Here is a 14,329-nt window from a genome sequence, read left to right on the forward strand (position 1 = left end):
GAGAGTCACAGAAGGTTGTCAAAGAAAAATCCTACATCAGTAGCTGGGGACAGATGTTGACCCATTTCTGTCTACAGTGCCAATCAAGTCTCTCTCTCCTCCCTTGTTGAATATCTATTATCAGATAGTCCATAGGCCAGTGACAGTCTGTATTCCTCTCTTTGGAAGCACCAGGAGGGAAGTTTGATGGGTTACGCAGCCCCGAGAGAGGAGAAGGCAGGATTATTTATTTACTTCTTTATTTTTAACACCAAAGAAGACTCACACAGTGTGAAAAGGAGTTGTTCTTTGTTGACCTGCCCTGCAGGTCTCTAGCACAGAGGAGATGGCTTCTGGGACATCAGGACTGGTCCCACCTACAGGCTGGCCTCTCTCCCAGGTTAAGCAGGGTGCTGCATGGGCAGCAGCTGTTGGCTTGTGGCCTTCTGAGGCTTGCAGAGAAGCAAACAGAAACTCTCCTGGTAACTGTGAAGTTTGGCAACAACTATGAAACAGAGATCAGAGGCAGCAACAATTACAGGTTAAATGTGTCTTAGAAACAGGGCTATTTCTTCTCAATATTCACCAGTTTAGCCTAAGTCCCTGGTCTGTAATATTGCTGTATTTGTGTGGCCCACACTGTTTCCTTAACTTCAAGTGCTTTAATAGTGACTGATGCCTTAACTTGCAATGCACAACACACATTTGCATGTGCATACACCTGTACAGACAAAGAAACATATACGTATATAATTCAAAAATGAGCAAATAATGTTATACAATCATTATAAAAGAAGGATTGGCCAATAGCAGAACTTAAAATTACACTGCAGAAGATATGCTGGCTTTTTATTTTTCATCTTGGCTGGTGCCCATCTAAAGCTCAGAAGCAGTACAGAATGGAGGCATCTTCTGTTTACTTCATTCTCTTTGCAACATCCAAATATGCATACTCAATTTCTTGATCAGCAGGACAAGTGTTTGTAAATTCATCTCTTGCATAGGCATTGTTCAAGTATCTTGAAATCCCTGTCATTTCAGGTGGAAAATCAAAATTTCGATATTTTTTTGCAACAACCTTTTATTAAAAGAAAAAAAGAAAAATATCTTTACACACATGATCTGGAAAACAAACAAAACCTCAAATCTACTCTTTATGTACATTTTTAATTTTGAATGTGTAAGTGTGGTGTTATATGCAACGCAGGGGGAAATAAGGAAAGACAAAAACAAAGACAAGACATGGGATGAAGAAAGCTAGCTAACAAACTAACTTGCTTAAAAGGATTTATTTGGTATAAACATTCTGCTAGAGCTATGCAGAGCTATGTGGACCAGTAGACCACACCTGGAAGAGATGCAGCTTAAAACAGAAAAGGAGCTAGCATAAACCAGAACTAATAGAGTAATCTTACAGTAATAAACTGCCCCACGCTTGGATACTTACACTGAAATAGAAAGGAAAAACTTGAATTAAAATACTCAATTTTAAATGGCTAGGGAAAACAACTATTGGCCAATACTTAATCCCTCCCTGTTGGCCAGCAAGGATGGTGTGATGTTCATCCTCCATCATCCTTCAGACATTCACCTGACATAAGGTGATTCTCCCCATATTGGCTCTGCTGACCCCTGCTGCCTCTTGGGCTTTGCTGGGCCTGGGCTTTGTGTGGATGTGGGAAAGGGCTCAGTCCCTTGCTGCTTTCTCTGGAATAGGTTCAACTGGGATGTCTTTGGGGAAAGTTTTAACTCGAGCAGGAGACAGAAAGCAATTCAGTCCACTCTTCCTCTGACATAATAGTAGTTAAAAAGGAACCTTTCTGAAGTGGCCTTGTTTGTATGAAAACCAGATTAATTTCCTATGTGGCTGTTTATCTTCCTGAGCTTAGTTGGCTCTGGAGTAGCCCAGGGACAAGCTGTGACAACACCCAGACACCTTGGTCTCCATGACTGCTAGGTGTGTGTGGATGCTACATAGCCCTGCACGAAGAGGCTGGGAGCCTTGGCTGGAAGGCAGTGGGTGGTGGCCACCCTGCCAGCATTATTTGCACTAGTGGTGATATTCAAGCAAAGCAAGAGTTTTGCGTTAAAGAAACAAAAGACATTTGCAAAATTTCAGCTTTTGCTGGCTTCTTGAATTAGCACGGACAAAATAATTTCATCTTATTCGTCCAAGGCACTTTGCACACGAAATGCAAATCAAAACACTTCTCAACAGCACTGAATATAGCACTCATTTAACACTTGTGAGAGGCTTAGCAAGCGCAGTCACAGTCTGGATATGAAATCAGATATTCTAACTCAGAGCCATCAGTCTGAGGATCTGCCTAGCTGTGCTATAATGAAATGGCCTTGTGCATTAGCATTTGGTATCCCTACACAGCTACTGTGTGGCCTCACAATAGACGAAAGATTCCTCTGCCTTTTAGAAAAGGACTTAAGCTTCTGTGTCCCCCTTCTCTTCACGAAGCTAAAAAGCAAATGCAAACCTTGATTATATGGAGCTTTGGTAGGAGGTTGCAATCCGCTAAGGTGAGCTCATCTCCATCCAGGAATTTCCGGCTGGAAACAGTGATCTCCTCAGTGCTGTAAGCATCAATTTCATCAGGCAAAGGGCTATTTAAGTAGTTGTCCAGCTTCCTCAGGGCTTTAAGCAAAGATTTTTCCAAATCTAGGTTAAGACAATAAAAAGCTCATTCGAGCCCGTACCAAGGTCCCTCTGACACCAAGCAGAAAGGCAACTCCTGCATCCTGTCTCCTGGCACCAACCCAGCTCACAGACACCCAGTCATGCCAACTCCCGCAATTCCTTTATCCTAAGCTTAAAACTTAATGCTGGGATAAGAGCTGTAAGTAGCTAAAGGGGGTTCTGAGAAAAACCAGGCTGGGGCTGTGTTACCAGAAACGGCTCTTCAAACATCTCTGCAGGGTGGGCTTTTGCAAAGTGGCCTTTCAGCAGAGTGGCTGAGCACACAAGAGTGGGGTCAGGGGAGGGAGGGGCTGGCAAGGCTTGGCTGGGGGTCTTGTGGGCTGGTGGTGACCACCTGCCACTGTGGAGAGGGGAGAAAAGAAGAGCAAGGGAAACAGGGCTGAGAGCTGGAGGATGGAGGTGAGTTAATGCATGGTAGTAGCAAGGGTCCTGCTCTAGAGAGAAGTGTCATGGGGCTAGGGACCTCATTATTTGCACAAATGGAGTAGAAAGGTAAGATGTCAGTTCAAGTGGGCTGTGCTTGTAGCAGAGCTGTGGGGAAGGTGCAGGGTTAGGGATTCGAGAGCTGAAGAAACGAGGAGGAGCTGGAGCTGGTGCACCCATGCTGACAGCAGTATCTCCATAAAATAACTTTGGAAATCCCCAAATAAAAGAGTGAGTAGGCACAGATTTCCACAGCCTTTATGCTCTGGAAAATGACTGTTTAACCTGAGCTGTAAATGAGATATTTCCAACATGGTGTGCTAGAACTGTACAGCTATAATTTCTTCCAGTAACTACCAGGCTGACAAAAGGACTGAAGCACATACTTTCATTAGCATCTTTTCTTGGGTTCTTTATGAACGCAGAGAATTTTGCAAACACGTCATTTCCTGCAGAGTTAGACTCAGGGTGATTTGGTGCAAGTTTGGGATACCTGAGGAGTTAAAAGAAAAAAAAAAAGAAGTCATATGACTAGCCTTTATTTTCAACTCTCCTAATTATTTAATATATATTATTTACACTGTAGCATCACAACATACAGCCACACAGGACTCTCAGAAGGAACCATCCTAAACTAATAATCACTTAACAAGTGCGAATTTAAACTGTTATTGAACATTGTGCCTCACCTCCTTTTCCTGAGGGAGATGGGAAACTCCTGTTATCACTGCAAATAATGCCCAGACAGCCCAGTGTCCCTCCCAGGCCTCCTCCACTGAAGGTGAGGCTGCTGGAATGTGGCTACTGCCATGAGGAGACACAGAGGGTAAGTCCCTACTCCCAATAGCTGCTGGTCCTCCCAGTCTCCTCGCCTGGCCTGCTCCTGCATGAGCAAGCTCAGAAGGCAGGTAGGAAAGGACAAGTGGAGGGGAGCAGCTGCTTGCCCAGTTTAAGTCAGGTTTGGCTGCTTGAGAAGGGCAGCGGTGTGTAGAGCGGCTGCTGTCCTGGGGGAGAGAAGGTGAGTGGGTGGGGGACATGATGCTGCTGATGGTGGGGCAGCGGGGAGAAGTGGGAACAACTGCTGGGGTGGGGAAGGACAAGTCTGAAACCCAGACGCTGCTGTGTGCTAACACTGGGCTCACCTGGCCACTCAAAATAAGCCCCAGCACACCTGCCACTGCCCTCCTCCTCTGGCTACCTGCTCCCAGCAAGTGTAGCTATTTGTATGGTGTGAAGATGGAAATGTCCAGCAAAAACAAGTGGAGGAAGAGAGGTCAGGTTCCTGCAGTGGCGCGCAGGTTTCTGCACATACTTGCTGCAGGGAGGTGGATTTCGTGCCTCTGGAATGGTCACAGAGGCACAGCCAAAAACTTGGGGCAGAGGTGGGGGCAGGGGGAGGAGGGCAGCCAGGGTCTCGGGGACACCCCAGAGGCACCCTCTGCACAGTGCCAGGCTTCAGCATGTTTTACTCCAGTCAGTGTTACCCCTTCCAGTTCCCCACCAGAGCCAGACCATCCCCTCCCACCTTGAGCCTCCTGCACGCAATTATAACCCACACAGCTCATCAAGGGCCTGAGCTGCCAAAACTGAATGGGTTTGGTCACTGACCCCCATCATGGCTGTGAGGGGCCAAAAGTGGCCAGGAATACAGTACCGGGGCGGCGCTAGCTTTTCTTCCAAGAACTCCTCGATCTTATTGACATCGGTTTTCACTTCACCATCAAATGTCATGAAGGGGGGGTTTGTTCCTGGAGCGAGGTTCTGCAGGTCAGCAGGCTTTCTGATGGGAGGAAAGAGATGGGGTTAATCACAACAGGAACCACTCTTCCAATTTCTACTCTTAATTGCAACAAATTGTTTCACCTTTAAGCTACCAGGCTTCTCTATGTCATTCTTACAAAATAAAACTTAGTCAGCTGCCTCACTCTGGTGGTGTGAGAATTTACTAGCCTGTATCTGAATGTGCTCTGAAATGCTTAAAAAAAACCCAAAACCTTCTGTCTCATGTTCCAGAGACCTACTGCAAAACAGACGAAAATCTCAACTGCTTCAAAGGAGTTAATCCACTTTATACTAGTGAACCCTAAAGAGGAATCAGGCACCCAAACTATTAGCGTGATGCCAAGCCACAGTGTGCACTTCCAATCTATCAGAAGAGAGTCCCCCTTTCAAATCACCATTTTGGAAAAGTTGTCCTGAAAATAAGAACTCTGGTTACAATCTCACCTTTTCAAATCCACGGTTGTGACATTAAATATGACACCTTTTAGCCACAGAATCATAAAGAGACGCTGAGAGAATGGGCAATTTCCAATACTTTCCCCATCACTGCCAGCCTACAATTGAAAAAAAAAAAAAGGTATACATACTTCTGTGACAACAGCAAACTTAATAGTAGATGCAGTAGGCAAGCAGAAATCCCAGATCTGCTATGAGTACATGTAGCATGTTACTCATCTCTACTAATACATATTTTCATGCAAGGTTTCTTTATATCATTTTCCAAACATGCACATACCTATGATAAAGAACTCCATCATCTTGGAGACATAGTTTTTCATTAAAATGCATAATGAACATTGCCATAAGTTAGAAAATAAACTTGAAATTACACCAGTCATTCCAAAGGAAATTGTCTGCACCTCATTTGTTTATGTGAATTATGATCTACCTAAGTCACTGCAAGATTAAAACAAGTTTAAATCAGTTTATGATCACAGGAAACAAGCAGAGAAAGATTTACTAGCATAAATTGAGATGTAACATCTAAAGCACTTAAGGGAATAAACAGAATTAATCAAATAATTAAGAGTTTAAATGTAGACAACTGTAGAGGCCCCAGAGAAGGAAGGAAGTTTGGCAATAGCCTTACTCCAGCTGAACCTGCCCGTCTCTGTGCTTTGCTGAACTGAGGACTAAGGAAGCACAAGTGTCATGTCTCCCTGGTTAATCCCTCCTCGTTATGGACCCAGGGCTCCTACTTGTAAGACTTACGTGTGGCTGTATCAAGTCACATAACCTCTCTTCCTGTGTACCCCTGTAATGATGGTCTTTTGTTTTTGGCTAAACAAATCACCAGGTGTTACTGTAAAGCACAAAAGGTGCAACTCACCATATGTGTGGCCACAGAAGTGTTGCTCTCATGTAGTTTGTATTGCGTTTTGTTAAAAGGCTTTGTTAAAATGAGGCAAAGTCTTGTATAGTTGGTATAGATTAAGTTAGGCTTCATATGACATTGTTGGAAGAGAGCAGAGGTCCAATTTTGAAGCCCTTCATATGATTCTCCTGAAGTGCAGTTTTGAAGCTTATGATTCAACGTAAGGCCACCGAGGTAAAAAAAACATGTGTATCATTTACTTAGTTAATAGGTTAGTTCATTAAGGTTTGCAGAACTTGCAGACAATACACATTAATTAAACCAGTTCTGCTTGCTCTTCCACTTTCCTCAATGCTATCAAATGAATCTCAAATATAGGAAAAAGTTCTCCATGACCAAACATTTTCATTGGATTCCTTTACAATGCTCACCTTCACAAAGAGCTCTATGTCTGGAAATGAGCACCTCGTCTGGAAGGTTTCTGCCACGGAGCTCGAGCGATGCATTAGGAGGGACACTCCCACAGTTTGATAGGTTATCTTATTCTCCATATAAATCCAAAGGATTCTCCTCTGATAACTCTCTGCTGCTTTCTGACTCTGCTACAGCAACAACCACTGGCTTTCTTGGTAACGAAAACCAGAATAGCCTATTGTCTTAAGCATTGCCAGGGGACGAAAACTTTTAGAAATTCTAAAACAGCTGCACCGCTGTTAGAAAAGTCTTGTTTTGTAGGTGGCAAAAATGAAAGCTGGTCAAAAGCTACTATTGTATTTTTCCTCCTACTCACAGCACTGCTTTCCAGCACTGTACAGTTTGCAGCAACAGGAAGACAGAACTTTACTGTGTATTTCATAAGAACAAAACTACAAATGCTGCTAGCATATGCTTAAAATAGAGCTAAATAGATGACACCACCATTTTGTTTCAACCTGCCTCTTATGTCACGTTTTACCCACGCCCACAAAGAAAAAAGGGTGTTACTGTGACCCCTCAGTGCTAGCAGTGGGTACCCCAGGCTCTCCCAGTGCCAGGCTGCTCTGAGGGGAGCAGCAGCACTCAGGGGATGTTGTTTCAGAGGTGCCGAGTCTGGAGGAGGTGGGCAGGTACGTCTGGCGATGGGCTGGCTCCTGACGGGTCCTTTCCAGCCACCCCTCACTCTCTGCCACAGCCGTGTCCCAGACCACTGCCCTCACACCAGCTGTGCTGCCAGCAGCCAGCTGTTCATCCAGATGGGCTCTCAGGTAAACAAACCCCTCGAGCAGGACACTGAGGAGACAGCAGCCCAACCTGGTGCAAACATGTGCTTTTGATGATTAATTGTTAGAAGTTAAGGTGATGTTATTTACTCTAACAAGAAATATACTGAAGATAATGAGTAAGAGGATATCTATAATGAGGAGTAGAAGATCAAAAGGATTTAAAATAACAGGCATAGAACCTTGAATATATAGCATCCTTATCTAAACTAACTTGGAAAGTCATTGAAGTTCCACTAATTGATGTCCTGAAAGTGAACTAGCTAATTACAATATGAAGACCACACCTCTACTCTGGAAGTCACTCACCACCCAAAGAAGACCCCTACCACACTGAACATGCTCAATTAATTTTTAAGACGCTGTATCTTTAAGTGAAAACAAGATTACTCTTAGACAATTAACACTTATGCAGCAATGCATATTTAATAGAAAAGAGGGGTTCAATACAAACAAATGTATAAATAACCTAAGTTTTGGAAACTGAGGGGTGCTAGCTTTGTGGAGTTACCACCTAGCACCCACCTCTACATAGATATGAAATAAACAAATATCTCAGCCCTGTGTATAAGATTGGCTCATTGCACACCAAGTACCGGACCCTGCTTGTGGAACAACACTTTGGTGTCTTAAACAGTTTCTTACAGAGGAATTTAAACCATCAGCCTATATCAGTGAAGAAATAATTTTACGGTAACAGATTGCTGTGGTCTGGGGAAAGAAAGAACCGGTGTCCAGAAAAAAACAGCTCCTATAACCGATTTGATATTTTTATTCAGCCTTTGATAGGAAGAAATTAGTTCTCTCATCAGGGTTCATGTAGCATTCAGAGAACTTGGCAGTTAGCCCTGTGGTCAAGAAGATGTATGTGATCAAGAGTGACAGCAGCGTGAACTTTTCCTGATAAATTACTATCTTCCGGTGGCCATTAAATACTGACATTTTGGCTCCCTCTAACTTTTACTGCTGGAGCTAAGGAAAGGTGGTTGTTGCCTTGTTGTGTCCCACATCACCTCGGTGACAGTAAATTTCAGGGAGCCAGAGGCAGCAGCCCCAGCCTGCTCTTCTGGGTAAACATCCATAGGTAGAGTCACAGATCCAGGTCAGGACAATTATGTTACTGTGACAAACACAGGCATGAAGCAGGCACCAGGTCCAGATTTGTCCTCAACTGGAATGACAAACAGGCAGCCAGGAAGGTGAGGGACTGGCAGCCCTGGAGATGTTACAGAAGCAACCTCCTGTCCTGTTTCTAAGTGCAAACTTTTTAACGTCCATACTTACTTGGGAGGAGCACTACTGCTAGCAACCTATCACAAAAAAAAAAAAAAAAACAAAAAACAAAAAACAACACAAAACAAAACAAACAAAACCACACAAAAAAAAACAATTGAACACTGAGGAACTGAATAAAACAGGGGATTAAGTATCACTGATTACAACAATGCTCTGCCAACTCTAACCATTGATATGATTGTTTGCTTGACTCTTTTGGACTACTTCTGTGGGCTAGTACTGACAGTGTTAAACACACCAATGAGGTCCAAAAGACTTCTGACCTTCACATACTGTGCTGTCTCCCTTCCCTTGCTGCCTACAAGGGGCATTAGTAGTGTATCACTGTGTTCTGTGCTATACAGGTACCACAGTCTCTAGTGAAGTGCTGTGGTGTTTGCCCAGCTTTGCTGTTTCTGGTGGTTATGGAAAGCATTTGGCTTTACAGCAGAAAATAAATTCCCAGGAACTAGGATGTTTCCCTGTGGCCATGATCCTTCTCACATGCTATGGAGGAAATCTAAGCAGATTCCTTGTGAAATCATTGGTGCACTTTACTAACATAAATCTACTCTAAGGCTTTGTAGTACACCCAATGTCTAAGACGGGGTGTCATGATTTAACCCGAGCTAGCAATATAACCATGATAGCTGCTCGCTCACTCCCCCCCCACCCCCATCTCCCCCCAAAGAGAATCAAAAGGGAAGGGAGAAACTTGGATTGAAAGAAACACAGTTTAATAAAAAAAACCCAAAATACTAATACACTACTACTAAATATATATATAATAGAAATAGAATGTAAAATAAAAGATACTCAATTCACTTTCTCACAAACTCTGTCTGCAGCCAGTCCCAGGCAGCAGCACGAGGTCCCGAACAGCTGATCCCGGGGATATAAAAGAGAGAAAAAGGTAGAAAGGCAAAATGGCAAGATGGAAAAAGGCTGAAATAAATAAAGACCTGTACAGAACTCTCCCGAACAGGTCTCCATCATGTCTCTAACTGAAACTAGCTGGAAGATCCTGACTCTCCTCAAATATGAAGCATGACATTAATGGAATTGAATACTCTTATTGATCAGTCTGGATGTCAGTCAAGCTCTGCCCCATCTATACCCCCCTTACTAGCCACCTCACACCAGTGGACAGAGTGCTCAGAACCATCCTTGGCTCCCAGACCAGAGCAACTAAAAACATTAACTCTGTCCTGGGGTGTTATCTTCTTGTTGTCAAACTAAATTCAAAGAACAACCATACTAGCTACGAGAAAGAAAGTTTTGTAACTGCATGAAGGAAAATTAACTCATTTTCAGTCAAACCAGCACAAGGAGCCATGTCCTCTAGGGTTGCTGTGCCTGGACTGAGAACAGGCAAATCCTCGGGAGTTACTCACTCAAAAGCCTTGGCTGCTGAGGTCGTATGGTAAAGGAGGCAGCAGCCATTCAGGTAGGGACAACTGGGAAGGTGGTGAGCCACATCGAGCTTTAGGAAGCTGAAAGCTAATTATTCCCAAAGGGCTTGAGCTCTGGGTGAGAGGTGAAGGGAGGACTAATCTCTAGACTTGCTACACTAGGGCTAGTGGTGGATACATCCAGGTTTCCTTCAGTTATGCAGGGCTGGAGGCAAATTACAGCAGCCCACACAATAGCACAAGCAGTGATTAAATCTTTCCTTACCATTACAGTGACCAGCAGTCTGAAGTGACGACAAGACCTTGGACACCAAATCTGATTCAGACCTTGACACAGTTTGACCTGACAACTCCAAGATGCTACAGCATCCTATAACCTTCGCTGAAAGCCCAGAATGTGTTTATTTTGGCCTGCTGCAGAGAACAGGGTGAATACAGCTAGCTAAAATGCCTTCAGATACACCAAGTTGCATTTTGGCTTACAAGAGATATCTCTGTTCTCCTAACTCAGTTGTCTAATCCGGGGAGCTACATTTCCTACTGGACGTAAAAGCATCAGTGACACATGTCCAAGGTGTTCGTTCAAGTTTCCAAACAGAGTGCTTGTCATAATGACATAAGCCACTGAAAAATCATGAGCTGGGACACTGAAATAGCTTTATAGCTGTGTATCAAGCAACACGACAGTAGCTGAACTATGCCATCATCATATGATAATGTACCTTCCAACAAAGCAAGGATGGCCTTTTTACAGAAGTGAGACTGTGTGTCAACATCTTACCTTGCAGGGACACGATACAGCACTGACAGAACCAGAAAAGAGCTGCCTGTTCTCATATTAACACCCACAGAAGATAGCACAACTGGGGGCATTGCAGCCTGGGTGCAAAGCCCCCTGTGTATTTCTCTGCAGCACCACTCAAGAACGTGTAACATTGAGCTGCGCTTGGTACATGTGCAGAATTCAATTACACTTCCTCGCTGTTGTGCTTAGTGATGATCCAGGGTGAAATCTTAACTCTGGTGAAGTCAGTGGGAGTCTCTGGCTGCTGATTCAATGGAGGATTGTGTTTCCAAACTGGTCATCATCTTAATAACCAGGCAAATGCTGCTGTAATTGTAGGTAATACTGCAAGCTGGCCTCTACTTGTAACTGCTGTGACATTCTCCTATTCAGATTTTGTGGGTGAAGTGGGCCAAATCCCCAAAACACAAAGCTGTTTTTTATGATCTGCTGCTGCCTAAATAGATGGCTAACCAGCGTCTTGAATAAGTGGCATTTACATTTTAATTGTGATTAGTCAGGAGGTCAATATGCTTTTTCTAGTAATATTGGGATTTAATGAGTTCATTAATCAAACAATTATTACAGTGGTTGCTGCAGAGGAGAAAAATTTCAGGCCGTGAATAGAAGCTTTTATTCAGAGCCTTCAGAACCCTAGGCAGTGATCACATATTGTATCAACTTATTACAGCTCTCTGCAATCATGTGCCATTACTTAATGGGATTATTAGCCTGCACTCCCTATTTTCATTCATTTTTCACTGTTCCATACTCTCTTTGGTCTTTTCTTTTCCTTTTTATTCTGGGTCTTACTCAAGGGAAAGGGAAAAGCTCTCCACATTCTTCTTTCCACCACTGCTTAAACTCACAGGTAGGAGCAACATCGTGCCTCAAGCTAATCTCAATAGGCAGCAAAAGCTTGTACACAAGATATTAGAGGGTCCCAAAAGACCTATGTTCAGTTTCTGGAGTTGCTGCTGCCACCTTGATTCAGCAGTTCTGCTTTTCTGAGCAGCCTTGAAGAGGTCGCTTGTGTCCACGTCCTCATCCATAGCAAGAGGATTATTATAATGACTTTACCCAGGAGTCACACATTGTATGTCATTTTTAAGCCAGTAGTTTGAGGCCTCCCTGAGCTGGAATTGCTCTGCCCCTGGAGCTGTTTTAAGAACTTGTTTTGTAGCCATTTCTGTCCAAACATTTCAGGAACCAGTTTTTTGAAGGTTCTTCTATTGACCTCAGATGTTCTGTGCCTTCAAAATCGTGATGAGTGGAATTTGTTTTTCCTGGAATTTTTGTTTCCTTTTGATGGTTAAGCATGGAAGAAACAGTTCAGAAGGAGCAGAGAAGACTTTCTATTTGTTTTCATATAATTATATGATCCCTTTGAAGCTACAATAAAAAGGAGAACAAGGAACGTAACTTTCTTTTTTTTTAATCCAAAAGCTGAAATCCAATTCCATTTCCTTTCTTTGACACAAGGGAGCTAAGTTACCTCCTTTCCCATATTTATGCTGGCTAAGAGGCAGCTTTATCCAGCAAATGGAGCAGAACCACTGCCTACCTGGGGACAACGAACCACCCAGCTGGGACTGGCACCATGGATCTGCCCCTGCCTGTTCTGCTAAGCTAGCTGTCTCAGGCTCAACTGGGACTTTCCTTATTCAATCCTCAGCTATCAGGTATTTTTGTGTGCTCTTCCTTCTCATACCACACCAAGAGCTCCCCTCTCCTTTTTCACAATGCATTTGATCTCCTGTCAAAGAACAGGAACCACAGCAACCATCTCAAAACTACTGCCTGGAAAACTACAAGGAGTTCACAAGCTTGGGCCACCTGTGGGAAGGAACTTTAAGGTTGGGTGCAGCTTTCAAGACCAACAGTTATTTTGCTTTAATTCCTTCTACAGACTCATTTGTTCTGCACTGGCATGGATTTAACCAAGCCCGCTGCATTCCTAGCACCAACTCTGGCCCTTAACTAAGCCCTGCAGCACCAGCCTGATGGCAGTAGCTGATATGAGTTACTGATATGAGCTACCACCGGCTCCACACAGGTACCATCAGGGGAAGGAAAGCCCCTGTTTGGCAGACAGCTCTCCCTCCTGCCCCGCTGCACCGCTGCCCACAGCCATTGAATGGGACTGCAGGATGGCCAGGGAGAAAAGGGAAGGAGACCTCCCTGTGCCTGCCCTCTCCTCCTGACCCCTCAGAGGAAATCTCACTGCCCTCTGGTTTGCCGTGAAGTGCCCAAGACATTTTTTTTTGAAGTGTTTTTTAAGATGACAGACAGAAAGACAGAGGGAAGTGGAATGGCTGCACTCCCGCACTCCCACACTCCCACCAGAGCAAAGACATCCTTCAGCCCCAGCAATAGGTTCTGAGAGGCACAAGAGTTTGACTGCAGCATAGCTTGCTACACTAGAAAATATCTATTTTCTAGACATAAACATGTTCTGTTAGTGTGCTGTGACAGATACACTGTTTTAATTTCAAAATAGTACCATCTACTCTTCAAGGATACAAAGTGCATTTTACATTCTTGACACCCGCTACAGTGTTCAAGCAGAATCCGATAGTATCACAACACTGAAAAACAAAGCAAAATTGGCAATATTATTTTTATTATGAATGGAATAAAAATAGTTACAAGTCATTGTGGTTAGCTGAAAGCAGCTATAATGCACTTAATAACATCCGATAATCTGTGCTAGGCTCAGAAGCACCATAGGCATGTCATTTGGGTCAGATCATGTTCAGACCAAAGCTTTTCGCAAGAAAGAGACAGATTACCTGAAATTTTCTCTATCTAAGCACCGTGTTCATTCTGTGGCATAGGGCTAGGGCACAAACACCCAAATGCTGAATTTTAGAGAACTCTTCTGATGCCACCTACTGGGCTTGAAATGGAAATCTTGACTTCTGCTTTGGGAGCTGTGAGCAGTGACAGACATTAGCACAACTCATCATGAGAGGTTCTGCCTCGGGGACATGTCTGCAGCAAGATGCCTTGCATTTTACTAACAGCACTCTTGAGAGCTTCAGATGCTGAACTTGCACTTCCAGGTTAAGTTTTACAATAAAGCCTCTGTAATTTAAAATACACTTTAATGGGCAAAGTAAAAATTTTGCAGATAGTTATTCCAATACTTTTAAATGGTCATGTAGCTCTGCTTATCCACTAATATCCAGCACCTAAAACAGATGTTTCTACCTGCTTTTAAATTTCTCTGCCAAATAGTAGAAATATTCATTTTTAAAATGTGGCTAGTAGTTGAGATTCCTGCACATAAACTGTATTTTTGGTATTTGCCAGGGTAGACTCTTGCTGTATGTGACATTCTGAATAGTGAAGTTCAACGAGAAAGCTGTGTTAAACAGTAATTGGACA

At 43.5% G+C, this 14,329-nt stretch overlaps 1 protein-coding gene across 1 annotated transcript in view; it reads right to left on the reverse strand.

The window, feature by feature from the left end:
* Positions 1-276: 276 nt before the first annotated feature.
* CLIC6 (chloride intracellular channel 6) overlaps positions 277-14,329 on the reverse strand; it is a gene marked incomplete at its 5' end in the record, with an annotated part of 33,117 nt that continues 19,064 nt past the window's right edge. Inside the window, 5 exons of the mRNA XM_082076398.1 lie at positions 277-1,057; positions 2,469-2,650; positions 3,499-3,605; positions 4,767-4,892; positions 5,339-5,448. Of these exons, the coding sequence (XP_081932524.1) occupies positions 896-1,057; positions 2,469-2,650; positions 3,499-3,605; positions 4,767-4,892; positions 5,339-5,448 (687 nt within the window). The 3' untranslated portion in view covers positions 277-895. The remainder of the gene's footprint in view (positions 1,058-2,468; positions 2,651-3,498; positions 3,606-4,766; positions 4,893-5,338; positions 5,449-14,329) is intronic.

This window comes from Streptopelia decaocto, assembly GCF_964273445.1.
Source record: "Streptopelia decaocto genome assembly, chromosome: 1".
Lineage (NCBI taxonomy): Eukaryota > Metazoa > Chordata > Aves > Columbiformes > Columbidae > Streptopelia > Streptopelia decaocto.